Source organism: Lutra lutra, chromosome 6, assembly GCF_902655055.1.
Source record: "Lutra lutra chromosome 6, mLutLut1.2, whole genome shotgun sequence".
Classification (NCBI taxonomy): domain Eukaryota; kingdom Metazoa; phylum Chordata; class Mammalia; order Carnivora; family Mustelidae; genus Lutra; species Lutra lutra.
This window is the reverse complement of record NC_062283.1, coordinates 37,428,040-37,449,112: the sequence shown is the minus strand read 5'-3', so window position 1 is coordinate 37,449,112 and position 21,073 is coordinate 37,428,040. Positions and strand designations below refer to the sequence as shown.

Sequence of the window (21,073 nt, the reverse complement as noted above, 5' to 3'; positions counted from 1 at the left end):
TAATGAGATTCTGATTTTATTAGGCAGCATGTCCTCCAGGCAGTGCCATGTCAGTGGGTCATCTTTGGTCACCTGGCCAGCAGGTGAACGCCAGTCATCCCCATTCATGATGCATTCATGAGGCCTTCCATCAAACGTACTGAAACATACACTTTATCAAAGCAATACTTAAATATTTATGAAAAGTCAGAGGCAGGGCTGAATTTCCTTCAGAAGGTATTTCCGAAGAATTGTTTTCTTGAAACTCCTATGTCTACTTCCTGTTAACATCTCTATTTTAATCCCATGATTCCATTCCATTTCAAACATTTCAGATCTCCTCTCCCCCAATGCTTTCTTCACAGTTCGCTCACATGGACAGTCATACTATGGAAAGCTTATAGTCCACCAAAATATTTGCAGAGAGCATCTTCTAGGTAGAAATTTGTGGTTGTTTCAATCTGCAAAGCCCGTGCTGTTAATTTTCTTCCCCCTGAGCTAAGTTCATTGAGATGTCTACTTTAAGCTGCAGCTCCATTTCTCCTGTGTTCGTTGCATTATTCATATTGCTTATGAGTGGCTGGGGTTGTGTGTTTGTGTGAATGACTTTGTGTAACTTACCATGGTTCCTTTGGCAAAGCATCACCAGAGCTTGTCTGAATGCCTTATTTTCGCATCATTTTAAGTCCTTCAAAACAAACCCATGCTTGAAGCACAAGCTCTGGAAGCTGGACATCATCTGTTCCACAAACACTTGTGGTATTTCCCAGTAAAGTTGTTTTTTTGTTTTTTTGTGGGTTTTTTTGGTTAACAAATTAAATCTGACAAATTGATTCTTCATTAACCCACAAGAAAACCTGATGGTGATTTCCTTGAATGAACACAGAGGCCTTTGAACTTTGACCTGGTAATATTTTTGTGTCAAAAATGTCCTCCTCATGCAATAATCTTTGCCTTCCGGAGAAGTTTTAGGCAGAGGTCTGCATCAAAGATAATTTCCTCAGAAACAAAATATAAATGATTTCTTTAGGCAAAATAAAGGCCAATTGTGATTACAGAATAATTTTGAAGTAATATGGATCTTATGATATTCCGAGATTAATGTATAAAAGGAAAAATGTCTATATTTTTTTGAATCATCTTAAAACTTTCCTGAGTAAGTTGGTGATTCCTGTCAAACTGGGCCATTTTCCAGTTCCCAGCCCCTACCTTCCTAATCCACCCATCTCCCTACCACCACAGGAACCTAATTTTTCATGGGTGCCATGGACCCTTCAACAGTCTGGTGAAGCCTGTGAGCCATTTCCCAGAATAACATTTTTAAATACAAAAGAAAAAAATTTTGTGGTGGTGCTATTATTAAAATTTTGAACAAGTTTCTGATATAGTAATATTATGCTTCTTTATTAACACATTTTTTTAAAAACCCAAAGTGGGTCTAATAACTGTCATAAATAATCATGAAATAATGATGAGCCAAATAAGTATGCAAGACGAAACAATTATGGTTTCATCTACAACTATAAAATGGGATATGACAATATCTGTGACTTCTGTGAGTAACAAAGTCACCAGCACTGCTAATACCATCATGGTTTATTGCCATGGTTAGTGACAAAGAGGTCATTTTTTTCCCATCCATGCTCACAGCCCCCCTAAATTCTGTCCACAGATCCCGTGGAAGTCCATGGACCCTCAATTAAGACACTCTATCTAATGACTCTTTTTGATTTATTTATTTGAGAGAGAGAGCAAGAGAGAGAGAAGGAGCAGGGGCAAGGGGAAGGGAGAAGCAGACTCTCCACTGAGCAGGGAGCTTAATGTAGGGCTTGATCCTGGGACTCTGGGATCATGACCTGAGCTGAAAGCAGACGCTTAACCAACCGAGCCACCCAGGCACCCCATATCTAATAACTCTTGCCACTGCTTCCAATTTTATTCAGTCAGTAGAGAGGTAGATTAGGGTAGTGGTCAGCTGCCAGCAAATACCTGTGTGGGACCCTCAAAAGTAATGATGTCAACAGAACCCAGTGATGTACCATGGCACTGCCAGTGAGCCCAACATCTGAACACTGTCACCTCAGAGGCGTCATTCTGTCAGTTCAGGGCTTTCTTTAGCCAGGAAGTCTTTCTCTGGCAATGCTACTGAAAGCCAATTCATAGCAGAATGTTTCATTGTTCCCTATGATGTCATTCTCTAAGATCAGGAAATTTCCTCAAACATCCTTTATGCTTATTTTTTTTGTAATTTTATTTTTTTTTCAGTGTTCCAAGATTCATTGTTTATGCAGCACACCCAGTGCTCCATGCAATACATGCCCTCCTTAATACCCACCGCCAGGATCACCCAAAGCCCCACCCCCACCCCTCCAAAATCCTCAGTTTGTTTCTCAGAGTCCACAGTCTCTCATGGTTTGTCTCCCCCTCTGATTTCCCTCAACTCACTTCTCCTCTCCATCTCCAGTGTCCTCCGTGTTATTCCTTATGCTCCACAAGTAAGTGAAACTAAATGATAATTGATTCTCTCTGGTTGACTTATTTCACTCAGCATAATCTCTTCCAGTTCCGTCCATGTATATAAAAGTTGGGTATTCATCCTTTCTGATGGAGGCATAATACTTCATTGTATATATGGACCATATCGTCTTTATCCATTCATCTGTTGAAGAGCATCTTGGCTCTTTCCACAGTTTGGTGACTGTGGCCATTGCTACTATGATCATCGGGGTATGGATGGCCATTCTGTTCACTACATCTGTATCTTTGGGGTAAACACTCAGTAGTGCAATTGCAGGGTCATAGGGAAGCTCTATTTTTAATTTCTTAAGGAATCTCCACACTGTTTTCCAAACTGGCTGCACCAACTTGCATTCCCACCAACACTGTAAGAGGGTTCCGCTTTCTCCACATCCTCTCCAACACTTGTTGTTTAGTGTCTTGTTAATTTTGGCCATTCTAACTGGTGTAAGGTGGTATCTCTATGTGGTTTTGATTTGAATCTCCATAATGGCTAATGATGATGAACATTTTTTCATGTGTCTGTTAGCCACTTGTATGTCCTCTTTGGAGAAGTGTCTGTTCATGTCTTCTGCCCATTTTTTGATGTGATTATCTGTTTTTTGGGTGTTGATTTTGAGGAGTTCTTCATAGATCTTGGATATCAGCCCTTTGTCTGTAGTGGCGTTTGTGAATATCTTCTCCCATTCCGTGGGTTGCCTCTTTGTTTTATTGACTGTTTCCTTTGCTGTGCAGAAGCTTTTGATCTTGACGAAGTCCCAAAAGTTCATTTTCGCTTTTGTTTCCTTTGCCTTTGGGGACATGCCTTGAAAGAAGTTGCTGTGGCCGATGTCAAAGAACCTTTATGCTTATTTACCTAAACCTTATATGCTTGGTCTGCTCTTCCCTCAGGATGACACATTCTGTACATTCACTTCCTCTAGGAAAAAAGTACTTCCATCTCTTTAAACAGATTTTGTGCCCAAGATGTAGACCCACAATTCCATGTGACTGTCTGAAACTGGATTTATCCTCTTCTCAAAATCAATTTTTTCTCCTGATGTTCCTGACTTTTCTCCTCTTGACTTCTGAGGACCATCGAAGTAACTATGTATGGAAACCTTAGACCTTTCAGCCCCAATGCCCCTTCCTAAACTACCACCCAGTTTCATAACTATCCAAGTCAGGGAACTCTTGTGGTTACAGCTTCCCTCCATTCTCCCTCTCTATTCCATTCTCATTTCCACCAGTTCATTTACAACCTAACTTGGATCACCATTACTCTTGCCTCTGCTTCTCAACTAACACACACTGCTGCCAATTTGATTTCCCCAGGGGGCAACTCTGATGATAGTTCCCCTTTCAAAAATCTTCAATGTCTCCCCATTATCTACAGAATTAAAGACAGACCCTGCCATACAAGACTCTCTGCAACTGGCCCAGACTCCCAGTTCAGCACCTGTCTCCCCTGTGCTACAAACTTGAAAACTTTTTGTTCATGCAACAAGGAACAGATACTTTACCTCATTTTTTTTGCCTTATTACTTTTCTCATATTGTACTCTCCTTCTAGCATGTGTTTCTCCAGAAAGTTCTCTTATTGCAACCCTACTCTTCCTCAAGCATCACCCACTTATGAAGACTTTCCTGATGTGCTCCCACCATTCCCAACTGAATAGAATCCCCTCCCCACTTTCAGCCTCTATAACATTTTTCTTAGCATTTAATCAGCCTCTACCCTTCATTATGATCCCATACAGTACCCCCCTTATCTGCAGGGGACACATTCCAAACCCACAGTGGATGAAACCATGGATAATACCAAGCCCTATACACACTGTTTTTTCCTATACATACATACCCATGATAAAGATTAAGGTACAAATTAGGTGCAGTCAGAGATTAACAATAATAAATAATAATAAAATAAAACAGTCGTAACAATATTCTGTAATACAAGTTATGTGAGTGTGGTCTTTCCCTCTCTCAAAATACCTTATTGTACTCTACTTGCCCTTCTTGGGATGATGTAATATGATAAAATGACTACATGAGGAGGTAAAGTGAGGTGAATGACATAGGCATTGCGATGTAGCCCTAGGATCCTACTGACCTCTCAGAAGTAGAATCATCTACTTCTGTACTATGGTTGAACACTGGTAACTGAAACCATGAAAAGCAAAACCACAGGTATGGGGGATCACTGTATGTCCATCTTACCCACTACCTTAGATTTCTTAAGTTGTTGGGTTTTTTTTTAAAGATTTTTATTTATTTATTTGACAGAGAGATCACAAGTAGGCAGAGAGGCAGGCAGAGAGAGAGGTGGGGAAGCAGGCTCCCTGCCGAGCAGAGAGCCTGAAGCGAGGATTGATCCCAGGACTCCGAGATCATGACCTGAGCTGAAGGCAGAGGCTTAACCCACTGAGCCACCCAGGTGCCCCAGAATCTTAAGTTTTTATTTAAACTCGAGCCACATTAGATTTTTCATTCCTTAAAAAAAGACTGCTTTAATGTATCCCTTGTACTTCAGTAGTTTTGGCACATGGGTTTTTTTTTTTATAGTGGGTACTCAGTATATGTTTTCAACTGAAATGAATTGATTCCTATGCAAAAAAAATGAATTTTCAAGGATGACCACCTTACATTTTTCATGTACAGCTGAAGAATATCCAGGTATTCACTAATGCTAATTTATTGATTAATTGGTAAATTTTAGTGATGCTGGGCTTACACCTGACCATCCCCCACATGGTCTCATGGATTAGAAGGCTCCTTCACCCCAGCCATTCCAACCATTTTGCTAACTCCTGCTGGGCCCTCAGGGCTCATCTAAACATCACTTTCTCCAGGAAGTCTTCCTAACCCCAAGCCTGGCTTTATAGGCATGCAATCTGTATGTTCCCACAGAACCCGGCACTTACAAGGGTCCCACAATTGGTGCCATACTGTGCTGTCACCATCTTGAAATTCTTAGTGGTTCTTTTTTAAACATCTTTTTATCTGACAGAGAGAGAGAGCGTGCATGAGCAGGGTTGGGGGGCTGCAGTGGGGAGGCAAAGAGAGAGAATGCCAAGCAGACTCCATGCTGAGTACAGAGCCCAGTGCAGGGCTTGATTTCACAACCCTGAGATCGTGACCTGAATTGAAACCACTGTTCGGTGCTTAACCAGCTGACCCATCCAGGTGCCCCTTCACAGTTTATTAACAAGGGCCTACACTTTTATTTGGCACTTGACCCCTCAACAGACTTAGCAGTCCTGCCTAACCCCTTCTCTCCTATATACTCCTGTCATCTCCTGTATTTTCCCAGTCTTTGCAATCATCACTCAGAATCTTAATTTTCTATTTACATGTGTTCAATGTTTATTTACTTAATATTTAATTTAAACTGAATATAAATTAAAATAATTTAATTAATTTCATACTTATTTAATTTTCTGTTTACTACTCTGTATACCTCAATAGACCCTAAACTCTGTCAAGGCAAAAAAAAAAAAAGACCCAGCCTAGTATTATATGCTTAATCAGTATTTGCTGATTGGCTAAATGGATGAATGGTTAAGGGAAGGAGGACTTAGTGAATTAATAAATGCATTTTTCTATCCATAGCCCTTTGGGCAGCCTGAACAGTGGAGGTCTTTGGCTTGCTGTCTTCAGAATGTTCCCCAATAGAGAGAACAGAATTCTAGTACAGAAAGTACTCTTGTTAGAAAACAGTGTAAGATCGTCTCAAGAAAGAAAAAGAGCAGAGTAGTGAAGGGAAGGGAAGGGAAGGGAAAAAATTTAAACAACACCCAAATATTAATGAAGAAAGAACTATCAAAAGGACTCATGATTATATAGTTCTGTTTTGAACACAAACATAGAGACCACGAAGATAGCACTGGGATGCTCCTGGAGGAAGAAGATGTCTTAGTGATTAAGTAATGCCCTGCTTGCTTTTCCTAATGGTTTCTGGTAAGCCTGGACAAAGAGAGCATGCCTTCATAACAGCTGCTCACAAGAGAGGAAACATCTGTTGCTGTCTCTACCAAATGCAACATGATCCTCCTAACGATCTTAGGGAATCCCTGAATTTCATTTTCTCATTAGTTGTTTGGAAGTTTATAGGTGCACTAGAATTCTATTTCCACCTTACAATTTCCATTCCATTAAGGCCAACGTAAAGTATAATCCAAAGTATCTTAAATTGTTAGATGCATGAGTTGTAAGTATAGTAAGTGGTTATTAAAGATGTATACTAGAGGGGCGCCTGGGTGGCTCAGTGGGTTAAAGCCTTTCCTTCGGCTTGGGTCATGATCCCAGGGTCCTGGGATTGAGCACCGCATTGGGCTCTCTGCTTAGCAGGGAGCCTGCTTCCCCCTCTCTCTGTCTCTGCCTGCCTCTCTGCCCACTTGTGGTCTCTATCAACTAAATAAATAAAATGGTTAAAAAAAAAAAGATGTATACTAGATTTTTTTCACTTGTAGACTCCTTTTCCTTGGAGACTTCTTCTATTTGATATAATAATTACTTCCCTCTCAGATTGAAGAGATAGAGAAGTATCCCCAAAGGTCTTTCAGAACCAATAGTGTTACTGCCATTCTCATCTTTCCACTCTTATTCAGCAACACTGTGCAGCAGTTCAAGGACACACAGTGCTGAATGATCTTGGTTTCACAATCTTGGATGAGTTATAAAATGTTAATTCTCAGCTTTCATATTTGTAAAATGGGAATAATGATATTTCTACTCCATAAATTTGTGAGGATAACGTATAATGCATATGAAAATGCTTAGCACCATTTCTAGCTTATGGAAAACCCTCTGTGAATGTTAGTGATTTTTTATTTATTTTTTGTTTTTTTATTAACATTTTTAATGTATTATTTGCTTCATAGGTGCAGGTCAGTGAATCATCAGTCTTACACAATTCAAAGCACTCACCATAGCATGTATCCTCAGCAATGTCCATAAGCCAGCCACCCTATCCCTACCCCTCCAGCCACCCAGCAACCCTCAGTTTGTTTTCTCAGATTAAGAGTCTCTTATGGTTTTTCTCCCTCCACAGTCCCATTTTATTTCATTTTTTCCCCTCTCTGCCCCCCATGAACCTCCACCATGCCTCTCAAACTCCTCATATCAGAGATGATACGATAATTGTCTTTCTTTGATTGACTTATTGCACTTAGCATAATACTCTCTAGTTCCATCCACATCATTGCAAATGGCAAGATTTTGCTTTTTTTGATGGCTACATTATATATATCTCTACAGATATATATCTATAGAGATAGAATTATATATATCACATCACATCACATATATATAGATCACATCACATCGTATATATATAGATATATCTTTATCTATATATAGATATAGATATCACATCTTCTTTATCCATTCATCTATCGATGGACATCTAGGTTCTTTCCATAGTTTGGATATTGTGAACACTACTGCAACAAACATTTGGGTGCATGTGCCCCTTCGGATCACTACCTTTGTATCTTTAGGGTAAATACCCGCTAGTAACGATTGCTGGGTCATAGGGTAACTCTATTTTCAACCTTTTGAGGAACCTCCATACTGTTTTCCAGAGTGGCTGCACCAGCTTGCATTCCCACCAGTGTAGGAGGGTTCCCCTTTCTCTGCATCTACCCATTCTCTGCCAACATCGGTTGTTCCCTGGCTTGTTAATCTTAGCCATTCTGACTGGTGTGAGATGGTATCTCACTGTGGTCTTGATTTGTATTTCCCTGATGCCGAGTTATGTCGAGCACTTTTTCATGTGTCTGTCGGCCATTTGGATGTCTTTGCGAAAATGTCTGTTCATGTCTTCTGCCCATTTCTTGATTGGATTATTTGTTCTTTGGGTGTTGAGTTAGATAAGTTCTTTATAGATTTTGGATACTAGCCCTTTATCTGATATGTCATTTGCAAATATCTTCTCCCATTCTTTCAGTGGTCTTTTGGTTTTGTTAACTGTTTCTTTTACTGTGCAAAAACTTTTGATCTTGAGGAATCCCAATAGTTCGTTTTTGCCCCTGTTTCCCTGGCCTTTGGCGATGTTCCTAGGAAGAAGTTGCTGTGGCTGAGGTCAAAGAGGCTGCTGCCCGTATTTTCCTCAAGGATTTTGATGGATTCCTTTCTCACATTGAGATCTTTCATCCATTTTGAGTCTATTTTTTTGTGTGATATAAGGAAATGGTCCAGTTTCATTTTTCTGCATGTGGCTGTCCAATTTTCCCAACACCATTTGCTGAAGAGACTGTCTTTTTTCCATTGGACATTCTTTCCTGCTTTGTCAAAGATTAGTTGACCATAGAGTTGTGAGTCCATTTCTGAGCTGTCTATTCTGTTCCATAGATTTTTGTATCTGTTTTTGTGCCAGTACCATACTGTATTGATGATTACAGCTTTGTAATAGAGTTTGAAGTCTGGAATCGTGATGCCGCCAAGTTTGGTTTTCTTTTTCAACAGTTCTCTGGCTATTCGGGATCTTTGCCATTCCATATAAATTTTAGGATTATTTGTTCAATTTCTTTGAAAAAAAAATGATGGTATTTTGGGGGTTTTTTTCTTTTTCTTTTATTTTATTTTATTTATTTATTTATTTTTATTTTCAGCATAACAGTATTCCTTGTTTTTGCACCACACCCAGTGCTCCATGCAATCCGTGCCCTCACTAATACCCACCACCTAGTTCCCCCAACCTCCCACCCCCCACCACTTCAATGCCCTCAGATTGCTTTTCAGAGTCCATAGTCTCTCATGGTTCACCTCCCCTTCCAATTTCCCCCAACTCCCTTCTCCTCTCTAACTCCCCTTGTCCTCCATGCTATTTGTTATGCTACACAAATAAGTGAAACCATATGATAATTGACTCTCTCTGCTTGACTTATTTAGCTTCTGCACAGCAAAGGAAACAGTCAACAAAACAAAGAGGCAACCCACAGAATGGGAGAAGATATTTGCAAATGACAGTACAGACAAAAGGTTGATATACAGGATCTATAAAGAACTCCTCAAAATCAACACATACAAAACAGATAATCATATCAAAAAATGGGCAGAAGATATGAACAGACACTTCTCCAGTGAAGACATACAAATGGCTATCAGACACATGAAAAAATGTTCATCATCACTAGCCATCAGGGAGATTCAAATTAAAACCACATTGAGATACCACCTTACACCAGTTAGAATGGCCAAAATTAGCAAGTCAGGAAACAACGTGTGTTGGAGAGGATGTGGAGAAAGGGGAACGCTCTTACACTGTTGGTGGGAATGCAAGCTGGTGCAGCCACTTTGGAGAACAGTGTGGAGATTCCTCAAGAAATTAAAAATAGAGCTTCCCTATGACCCTGCAATTGCACTACTGGGTATTTACCCCAAAGATACAGATGTAGTGAAAAGAAAGGCCATCTGTACCCCAATGTTTATAGCAGCAATGGCCACGGTCGCCAAACTGTGGAAAGAACCAAGATGCCCTTCAACGGACGAATGGATAAGGAAGATGTGGTCCATATACACTATGGATTATTATGCCTCCATCAGAAAGGATGAATACCCAACTTTTGTAGCAACATGGACAGGACTGGAAGAGATTATACTGAGTGAAATAAGTCAAGCAGAGAGAGTCAATTATCATATGGTATTTTGGTATTTTGATAGGGATTGCATTAATTGTGTAGATTACTTTAGGTAGCATACACTTTTCACAATATTTGTTCTTCTAATTCGTGAGCATGGAACGATTTTCCATTTCTTTGTGTCTTCCTCAGTTTCTTTAATGAGTACTTTATCATTTTCTGAGTATAGATTCTTTGCCTTTTGGGTTAGGTTTATTCCTAGGTATTTTATGGTTTGGGTGCAATGTTAAATGGGATCGACTCCTTAATTTCTCTTTCTTCTGTCTTGCTGTTGGTATATAGAAATGCAACTGATTTCTGTGCATTGATTTTATATCCTGACACTTTACTGAATTCCTATATGAGTTCTACCAGTTTTGGAGTGGAGTCTTCTAGGATTTCTACATAAAGTATCATATCATCTGCAAAGAGTGAGAGTTTGACTTCTTCTTTGCTGGTTCCGAGACATTTTATTTCTTTTTGTTTTCTGATTGCTGAGGCTAGGACTTCTAGTACTATGTTGAATAACAGTGTGATAGTGGACAGCCCTGCCATGTTCCTGACCTTAGCCAAAAAGCTCTCAGTTTTTCTCCATTGAGAATGATATTTGAGGTGGGTTTTTCATAGATGGCTTTGATAATATTGAGGTATGTGCCCTCTATCCCTACACTTTGAAGAATTTTGATCAGGAAGGGATGCTGTACTTTGTCAAATGCTTTTTCAGCATCTATTGAGAGTATCATATGGTTCTTGTTCTTTCTTTTATTAATGTGTTGTATCACATTGATTGATTTGCGGATGTTGAATCAACCCTACAGCCCTGGAATAAATCCCACTTGGTCGTGGTGAGTAATCCTTTTAATGTACTGTTGAATCCTATTGGCTAGTATTTTGGTGAGAATTTTCGCATCTGTGTTCATCAAGGATATTGGTCTGTAATTCTCTTTTTTGATGGGATCCTTGTCTTGTTTTGGGATCAAGATCATGCTGGCCTCATAAAATGAGTTTGGAAGTTTTCCTTCCATTTCTATTTTTTGGAACAGTTTCAGGAGACTAGGAATTAGTTCTTCTTTAAATGTTTGGTAGAATTCCCCTCGGAAGCTGTCTGGCCCTGGGCTCTTGTTTGTTGGGAGATTTTTGATGACTCTTTTAATCTCCTTACTGGTTATGGGTCTGTTCAGGTTTTCTATTTATTCCTGGTTCAGTTTTGGTAATACATACGTCTCTAGGAATGCATCCATTTCTTCCAGATTGTCAAATTTGCTGGTGTATAGTTGCTCATAATATGTTCTTATAATTGTTTGTCTTTCTTTGGGGTTGGTTGTGATCTCTCCTCTTTCATTCATGATTTTATTAATTTGGGATTTGGGTCCTTTCTCTCTCTCTCTCTCTCTCTCTCTCTTTTTGGTAAGTCTGGACAAGGGTTTATCAATCTTATTAATTCTTTCAAAGAACCAGTTCCTAGTGTCATTGATATGTTCTACTGTCCTTTTTGTTTCTATTTCATTGATTTCTGCTCTGATCTTTATTATTTTTCATCTCCTGCTGGGTTTAGGCTTTCTTTGCTGTTCTTTCTCTACCTCCTTTAGGTGTAGGGTTAGGTTGTGTACTTGAGACCTTTCTTGTTTCTTGAGAAAGATTTGTATTGCTACATACTTTCCTCTTAGGACTGCCTTTGCTGTGCCCCAAAGACTTTGAACAGCTGTGTTTTCATTCTCATTTGTTTCCATGAATTCTTTAAATTCTTTAATTTCCTGGTTGACCCATTCATTGCTTAGTAGGATACTCTTTGGCCTCCCTGTATTTGAGTTCTTTCCAACTTTCCTCTTGGGGTTGAGTTCTAGTTTCAAAGCATTGTGGTCTGAAAATATGCAGAGAATGATCCCAGTCTTTTGGCACCAGTTGAGACCTGACTGTGGTGCAGGATGTGATCTATTCTGGAGAATGTTCCATGTGCACTAGAGAAGAATGTGTATTCTGTTGCTTTGGAATGCAATGTTCTGAATATATCTGTGATGTCCATCTGGTCCATTGTGTCATTTAAAGCCTTTATTTCCTTCTTGATCTTTTGATTAGATGATCTGTCCATTTCAGTGAGGGGGTTGTTAAAGTCCCCTAGTATTATTGTATTATTGTCAATGTGTTTCTTTGATTTTGTTATTAAGTGGTTTATATAGTTGGCTGCTCCCATGTTAGGAGCTTAGATATTTAAAATTGTTAGATCTTCTTGTTGGACAGACCCTTTATATATAATATAGTGTCCTTCCTCATCTCTTATTATAATCTTTGGCTTACAGTCTAATTTATCTGATATAAGGATTGCTACCCCAGCTTTCTTTTGATGTCCATTAGCATGGTAAATTGTTTTCCACCCCCTCACTTTAAATCTGGAGATGTCTCTTGGTTTAAAATGAGTTTCTTGCAGACAGCATATTGATGGCTCTTGGGGGTTTTTTTGTTTTCTTTTGTTTTGTTTTTTAATGCATTCTGATACCCTGTGTCTTTTGATTGAGGTGTTTAGCTCATTTACATTCAGGGTAACTATTGAAAGATATGAATTTAGTGCCATTGTATTGCCTGTAAGGTGACTGTTACTGTATATTGTCTCTGTTCCTTTCTAGTCTGTGACTTTTAGGCTTTCTCTTTACTTAGAGGACCCCTTTAAGTATTTCCTGTAGGGCTGATTTGGTGTTTGCAAATTCTTTTAGTTTTTGTTTGTCCTGGAAACTTTTTATCTCTCCTTCTATTTTCAGTGATAGCCTAGCTGGATATAGTATTCTTGGCTGCATATTTTTCTCATTTAGTGTTCTGAATGTATCATACCAGTCCTTTCTGGCCTGCCAGGTCTCTGTGGATAAGTCTGCTGCCAATCTAATACTTCTGTCATTGTATGTTATAGACCTTTTGTCCTGAGTCGCTTTCAGGATTTTCTCCTTGTCACTGAAACTTGTAAATTTTACTGTTAGATGAGGGGGTATGGACCTATTTTTATTGATTTTGAGGTGGTAGTTCTCTGTGTCTCCTGGATTTTGATACTTGTTCTCTTCACCAAATTAGGGAAATTCTCTGCTATAATTTTCCCTAATATACCTTCTGCACCTCTCTTTCTTCTTCTTGTGGGATACCAATTATTCTAATATTGTTTCATCTTTGGTATCACTTATCTCTTAAATTCTCCCCTTGTGGTCCAGTAGTTGTTTACGTTTCTTTTTCTTAGCTTCTTTATTCTCCATCATTTGGTCTGCTATATCACTAATTCTCTCTTCTGCCTCATTTATCCTAGCAGTAGAAGCCTCCATTTTTTATTGCACCTCATTAATAGCTTTTTTTATTTCAACTTGGTTAGATTTTAGTTCCATTTATTTATCCAGAAAGGGATTTTATTTCTCCAGAAAGGAATTCTCTTGTATCTTCTATACTTTTTTCAAGCCCAACTAGCACTTTGATAATTGTCACTCTGAACTCTAGTTCTGACATCTTACTCATGTCCATAATGATTAGGTACCTAGCTGTTGGTACTGTCTCTTGTTCTTTTTTTTGAGGTGAGTTTTTCTGCCTTATCATTTTATCCAGATAAGAATAGATGAATGAGAGAACAAAATACTAAAAGGCTAACAAGGACCCTAGAAAAATACACACTTGCCAAATCAGAAGAGACCCAAAACCAGGGGGAGAAGAAAGGAGAAAATATAATATATTTTATATATGATATATATTTATATTTATATGTATATTATAATATATATATATATATATATATATATATATATATATATGTTAGACTGGTGAATAGAGCAGAGCCACACACTTGATTTTGGGTGTATTTTGGTCATATATATATGTATATATTGTACTTATATATTATATTATTATATATATATATATAAAATAAGGGTAAACATGATGAAGGGGTTGAATATGACTGTAAAGATGAAAATTTAAAAAGATTCTAAAAAAGGAATTGATAAGATAAAAAGTTGGTTAAAATAAAAAGGAAAGAATGTGATTCATACAAAGTCATACACTAGATTTAGGGTGTATTTTCATTTAGGGTATATTTTGATCTGTTAGAAGAAACTGTATCCCAAAACTATAAAGAAAGAAAAACCTATATGTATACCAAAAATAAGTTTAAATACAATGAAGGGATAGAATATGACTATAACAATGAAAAAAATTTTTTAAGATTTTATTTATTTTTTTTTATTATTTGATAGACAGAAAGCACAAGCAGGCAGAGAGGCAGGCAGAGAGAGAGGGGGAAGCAGGCTCCCCACCGAGCAGAGAGCCCCATGGGGGGCTCGATCCCAGGACCCCGAGATCATGACCTGAGCCGAAGGCAGAGGCTTAACCCACTGAGCCACCCAGGCACCCCTAACAATGAAAATTTTAAAAGATTTTTAAAAAGGTATTGATGAGGTAAAATAGTTTAAAAACATTAAAACAGGAAAGAGGAAAAAATTTTAAAATAGAATAGGAAAAAAATAAAATTAAAAAAATTTAACTTTGAAAGACTAAAGAAGCATGGGGGAAAAGCCATGAATTCTATATGATATATTCCTATAGCTCTGAAGTTTTACAGTTCTCATTGATTGGTGAACTTGGTCTTGGATGAATGTTCTTGTTGATCTTCTGGGGGAAAGGCCTATTGCAGTGGTTTTCAAATGTCTTTGTCCAAGGCAGAATTACACCACCCTTGCTTAGGGGCCAGGCTAAGTAATCTGCTCAGGTTCGCTCTCAGTAGCTTTTGTTCCCTGAATGCTTTCTGTAGAGCTTTGGAGGAGAATGAAGATGGTGGCCTCCCAATCTCTGGCTCTGTAGAAGCCGAGGGCTGGGGGCCCCACTCCTCAGTGCACCCTCAGAGAAAAGCACTCAATCACTCCTGGCTCCCTGGTCTCTGGCTGCACTCTGTGTTCACCCAGCCTGTGACCCAGCATTTCTATGTCTGGCGCACGGCTCTGTTTGGAGTCTCCAAACCCAGCAGATTTTCGCAGCATGCTTCTGTGCCACTCCTCCCAGTCAAGGAAGGAGGGGTCTCCCTGGATCTGCCACTTGTGGGATCCTTGCTAGAAGAGCAGTGGCCCAATTCTGCCTTGGATCACAGTTTAAGGTAATCCCGAGCTGGAAGCCCACTCTTCGGCTCTGTCTCTGCAGTGGCTTCCCCACTCCCATACCTGGGAGCTCTGCCACACTCAGACACCCCTGGTCTTTTTGTGACCCTGCAGGTCCTGAGACCACACTGTCCCCGCTTAGCCTGTGGAGTGACATCCCTCAGTGGAACAGACTTCTAAAAGTTCTGATTTTGTGCTCTGCTGCTCTACTGCTTGCTGGGAGCCCGCCCCTCGCCCCGCAGTCTGTCTTCCCATATATCGCCTCCTATTCACTTCTCCACATGACCTACCTTCCAGAAAGTGGTTGCTTTTTTTTGATAGAATTGCTTCTCTTCTTCTCTTCAATCTCCTGTTGAGTTTGTAGGTGTTCAGAATGGCCTGATAACTATCTAGCTGAACTCCTGGGACCAGATGATATTTAGGTCTCCTATTCCTTTACCATCTTGCTCCTCCCCTGAATGTTAGTAATTATTACCAGCATACAGGACTTAAGCAATCAGGAACTTCCACTTGCTTCTGTGTTCAATAGATATAAAGAAATAAGAAATATATGGTATTGTTCAAGGGTCACGAACTTCTCCTCTAAAAGGGTCAGTGAATAAATATTTTCATCTTATGTACCATATTGTCTCTGCCATGACTGTTTAGCTCTGCAGCTGTAGCATGAAAGCAGCCATAGACAATACATAAGCAAATGGGTGTAGCTACATGACAATAAAACTTTATATACAAAATCAGCCTTTAGGGGCCAGGTTTTTTCCCTAGGCCATAATTTACCAATCCCTGGTTATAGGTCCTTGGGAGTTCCCAGTCAAATGCAGTAGAAAGACCTGGAAACATGTCAGGGCAAGCCAAAAGAGGCAGAGATTAACTTCAATGCCATACAAAAGAATGTGGAAACTGATATTTTAGGGGAGATTACTGTACGAGCTTCCCAGAGATACGTAAAAGTAAAAAGTATGTCCTAGAGCTCAGGTTTTGGTGTTTGTTTGGTTTTTTTTTTAAGGTTTTATTTATGTATTTGAAAGAGAGAGAATATACGAGTGGGCGTTAGGGGAGGAGCAGAGGGACAAGCAGACTGCACTGAGAATGGAGTCTGATGTGGGACTCAGTCCCGCAATCCTAAGGTCTTGAGATCATGACCCAAGCTGATACCAAGAATCTGTTGCTTACCGACTGGGCCACCCAGGTACCCTATTTGTTTGTTTGTTAATCTTGCATTTCAGGATCAGTAACTTCAGCTTAAAAAACAGCCTTTCCTTTTTATTTGGTATTTTCCTTGGGAACTCAGCTCACTAGCCCCAGATCCTGAGAGTACCATAATTTGAGAAATAAATATGTCTGTAGATTGATTGGTAGAAAATGCTATTCCTCCCTTCTTCTCCCTAGCACTAGAGTATGAATAGACAGAGCTGAGGGGTGATCTCTGTAGTAGTTTGCAGGGAACTGGAAAGTACATGGGGAGCTGAAGAAATCGTCCCCTTCTCCCCTTCCTCTTCTGTCCTTATTAATATTATAAAGGAATGACAAACAAGTATCCATGAGCAAAATTAGACTGTGAAAAGGAGCCAGTGGCTTGGTAACAGCCACTTAGAACATTTGATGGGTCACAACACTGCCAGATGTGAGGTGGATTCTGCTTTTTGAAAAAAGGACAGCTGTGGCATGTGCTCCCAGGGTAGGAAAACAAGAACACACTTTTGGGGCCTTTCTTCCCTCTTGTGAAAGGATGTATGGGAAGTTCACACATTCTCAGATGTAGACATTTAAATATGGTATGCAACACACACACAACATTCTCTCCATTGATGAAGTTGTAAAGGAACTCCATGTGCACCATATATCGTATTCACTCACACAGAGAGTGGAAGAGAGGGAGGGGGAGGAAGGAAGAGGGAGAGAATCTTAAGCAGGCTCCGTGCCCAGCACAGAGCCCAAGGTAGTGCTTGATCTCATGATCCTGAGCTAAAATCAAGAATCGGACGATTAACTGACTGAGCTACTCAGATGCCCCCATATTTTATTCAAAATGGCTAGTCCCTTCCAAGCCTTTTATGATTTAATCCATGCCAACTCAAATGGGTCTGGTTCTTTAAACTATAGAAACAAGAATTGAAATCTGTCATGGTAAGGCAAAGTTCTTATCAGATTTCTCTTTTTTGTTGTTGTTTTACAGTTTTCTCCTTGTCTTTGGTTGCTTGATTTTGTCAGTGTTTTCCACCATTCCTGAGCACACAAAACTGGCCTCGAGTTGCCTCTTGATTCTGGTAAGTGACACATAATGAGCAAAAATGTACATAAAGTTTGTTTAAGAACTGTCTATAATATTTATGCTATGCATTTTATCCCACAAAAATTTCTATCTAGAAGAGAGTTACTGTGAAGTATGACACTTTCAAAGATTATTGAAATATGGGCCCACCATTTTAACCTTTAGTCCGTCCTCAGGAATATATTCACCCCATTCAGTTTACCATTACATAGCAATATCTTGTGTTATAGTTACGTCAAAAATAGAAGGCAGTACTTGGAAGCAGTTTTACTTATATTTACCTATGGTAATAAACAAATTATAAGAAGAATCAATGTGCATGAGGACTCTCATAATATTGCTGAAAGTTACAGAAGAGAGAATATTTTCCAATAACTGCAATTTGGCAGAAGGTAGGTGTAATTAGTCAAGAAGTATGAGAATATAGCACCTCATAAGAAAACAGAAGGCTCCTTCATGCTCTTTTCAACCAACAGACTACATTATGAGTTTTGCTGCTAATGCAGTTACCTACCTGGTAAGAAATTCTGCAGTTAGCTCTGTTTCCATTATGCTGTCAATCCTCAGCCACAGAACTGCTCAATTCATTTTAAAATGGAAAAAGACCCCAAGATATTTAAGTCTGAATTATTCCAGGCCTTTTAAGCTCTTTTACTTTCTATTACAACTAAACTATATCACTGTATACTCAAATCACATCTGATTGAAAATTTGGTTCATTTACATCCATTTTGATCCACTCTCTTAGTGCAAAAATATCAGACCTGACAGTCTCAGGACTGTCTGAATGAACTACAAATTGGAGCAACTTACTTCTGTAAAGCCTGGTGGAATATAGAGGGAGATAGAGAAAGGGTCTGGGGGAAGCTGGCTTCTGTGCTCTAATAAAGAGATTTTGGTTATGTACAGCAATAAGCATTTAATATAAAAAAAATTGTTCTTACCTTGTAGGTGAAACTGAAAGATCTCAACTCATATAATGAGCCAAGGGCAATTCTTCTTCCTACCTATGCTTTCAGATGGCTAGTTTGTGCTTTAAGTTACTAAGACTTCATCAAGTCTCTGTCCTACATCAGGGAGAAACCATTTCTGAGCCTGGAAAAATCTATCCCAATTTGCTTCCATATAAATTGTGCTCAGCGATATATTGCTAATGTTAAGGTTACTACTTGGAAAACCAGCGTAGAAAATAGACCAAAAAGTACACCGGGGATTTGTTTCATTTATGAGGTTTCCATTTGGGTAGCAAGTGGTCTTTTAGCCTCATGTACCCCTTTGGTAACGACAAATGATCTTGAGCCCAAGGTCTAAGGCACAACTGGCTTTTAGGTTCATACACAGAATTACAACTAGGAATTTTAGACTGAAAAAGTAAATCTGACTTTAGTAAGACTCGGAAACATGAGAAAACTAGATCTGCTACAAGACCAGTGATATCTATTATGAATGAATCAAGCATTAAGAATCCCATAAAAAGGAATTTTTCATGACCATGTCAAGAATTCAAAATGTTAGGTTTATATCCTTCAAATCTCCAAAATATAAATTCCTCCATTGCTAATGAGTTTCTAAATAGTCTAAATAGACATTACTAATGAGTTTCTAAATATGTTATTAAAATAGGATGCTTTTCAGTAGATAATGTAGATGTTGTCACATATCCCTCAGTTGGGTTTTTGTTTCTTTGCCAAATTTATTGAGATATAATCGACATATTACATTGTACAAGTTTAAGGTATATCATTTGATGATTTTGTATATGTTATATGCAAAATGATTGATTACCGTTTTGTGTGTGTGGTGAGGGTTTCTAAGACATACTCTCTTAGTAATTTTTCAAGTGTACACTACACTATTGCTAACTATAGTCACGGTGCTATACATTAGATCTTCAGACCTGATTTGTCTTGTAACTGCGAGCTTGTACCCTTTGACCACCTTCATCCTTACCTTCCCCCCACTCCAGTCTCCTCTGTTTCTATGAGTTCAGGATTGTTTGTTTTTTGGATTTTACATGTGAGACCATGCTGTATTTGTCTTTCTCTCTCCGACTTATTTCACTTAGCATTAGGCCCTCAAGGCCCATCCATGTTGTCACAAAAGGCAAGATCTCCTTCTTTTTGTGGCTGAAAAATATTCCATTGTGTGTATATATACAATGATTTCCTTCAGATAGATACCCATAAGTGAGATTGCTGGATCATATGGTAGTTCTATTTTTCATTTTTGGAGGAGCGTCCATACTGTTTTCCATAGTGGCTGCACCAGTTTGCTTCCCCATCCACAGTGCCCAAGGGTTCCCTTTCTCCACACCATCCCCAGCATTTGTTCCCTCTTGCCTTTTTTATAACAGCCATTCTAACAGTTCTGAGGGGATATCTCATTGTGGGTTTGGTTTGCATTTTGCTGATGATTAGTGATGTTCAGCACCTTTCATGTACCTGTTGGCCATTTGTGTCTTCTTTCCTCCCTCAGTCTTGAATGCCTTTGGATTTAGCAAAGTGGAAACCAGTGCCATTATGCAAACAAGGCCTTTGTTTTGAGCAACGTTCTCGGAAAGGTGGCTATGCTTCCATAGGAAGAGTGCTCGCTTATCCTGCTATTGTTGTGCTATGGGGATAAATGGTCAGGATGTATGTTTTAAACCAAAGTGTATTCTTAAAACCTACCTAGAAATATGCAGGCTGTGTTACAGTCTAAGATTTTCCTGATGTTCTCCTTCATCAGTGTTTCTCCAAAAAGTATATTTTATTTAAAGGTCTCATGCTCTCCTGACAGAGCTAGCCAGGCAAATGCTTTAAAAAAATTATGCTTTATATGGGGCGCCTGGGTGGCTCAGTTGGTTAAGCAACTGCCTTCGGCTCAGGTCATGATCCTTGAGTCGTGAGATTGAGTCCCACATCGGACTCCCAGCTCCATGGGGAGTCTGCTTCTCCCTCTGACCTCCCCTCTCATGCTCTCTCAGTCTCTCTCTCAAATAAATAAAATCTTAAAAAAAAAATTATGCTTTATGTAGACAAAAAAGAAAATTCAAGTCTAGGCTTTGTTTTTATTTTCTTCCTTAGTAATTAATAAATTGGAAAAACATGCATATTTTAACTCTTTTTCACAATTAGTAAATATAGTGTATCATACAAGTTCAGTCAGCTGTAGAATATTGGAAAAAGCCAAGAATTGTCTTAATGGTTTAGGGAATCTTATTTATTCTTTTAATGTGTGTGTTTGAGACAGTTAATCTGATTTTTATCTTCTGAATATCTAATCAAACAAAATTCGTAGAACACAGTTCTGAGTAGCAATGTTTTTAGTGAACATTTTATGAAGCATATCTGAAGAATTGCCATCCAAATGGTAATATGAATGGCTTTTAAAATGTTTGCAAAAATTTATAATTATATCACTTTTGTACACTTTTGGCCACAAATAAAACACCAGAGAATTAAATTTGAAGGAACTGTATATAAATGATACATCACGACTGTATAGTTTTCCATAGCTTTGTCCCATGTGGGTTTTTTCTTCACATTTTAAAAGCTCTTCCTATATTCTAACTGTAATTCCATTTCTATGCAAATAACAGGCACCCACACTTCT

At 38.8% G+C, this 21,073-nt stretch overlaps 1 protein-coding gene across 8 annotated transcripts in view; it reads left to right on the top strand.

The window, feature by feature from the left end:
* KCNQ5 (potassium voltage-gated channel subfamily Q member 5) overlaps positions 1-21,073 on the top strand; it is a 535,207-nt gene that overhangs the window by 347,929 nt on the left and 166,205 nt on the right. For all 8 annotated transcript variants that reach the window (XM_047732060.1, XM_047732062.1, XM_047732061.1 and 5 more), the window contains one exon: positions 17,384-17,474. In XM_047732060.1, coding sequence (XP_047588016.1) covers positions 17,384-17,474 — 91 coding nt within the window. The remainder of the gene's footprint in view (positions 1-17,383; positions 17,475-21,073) is intronic.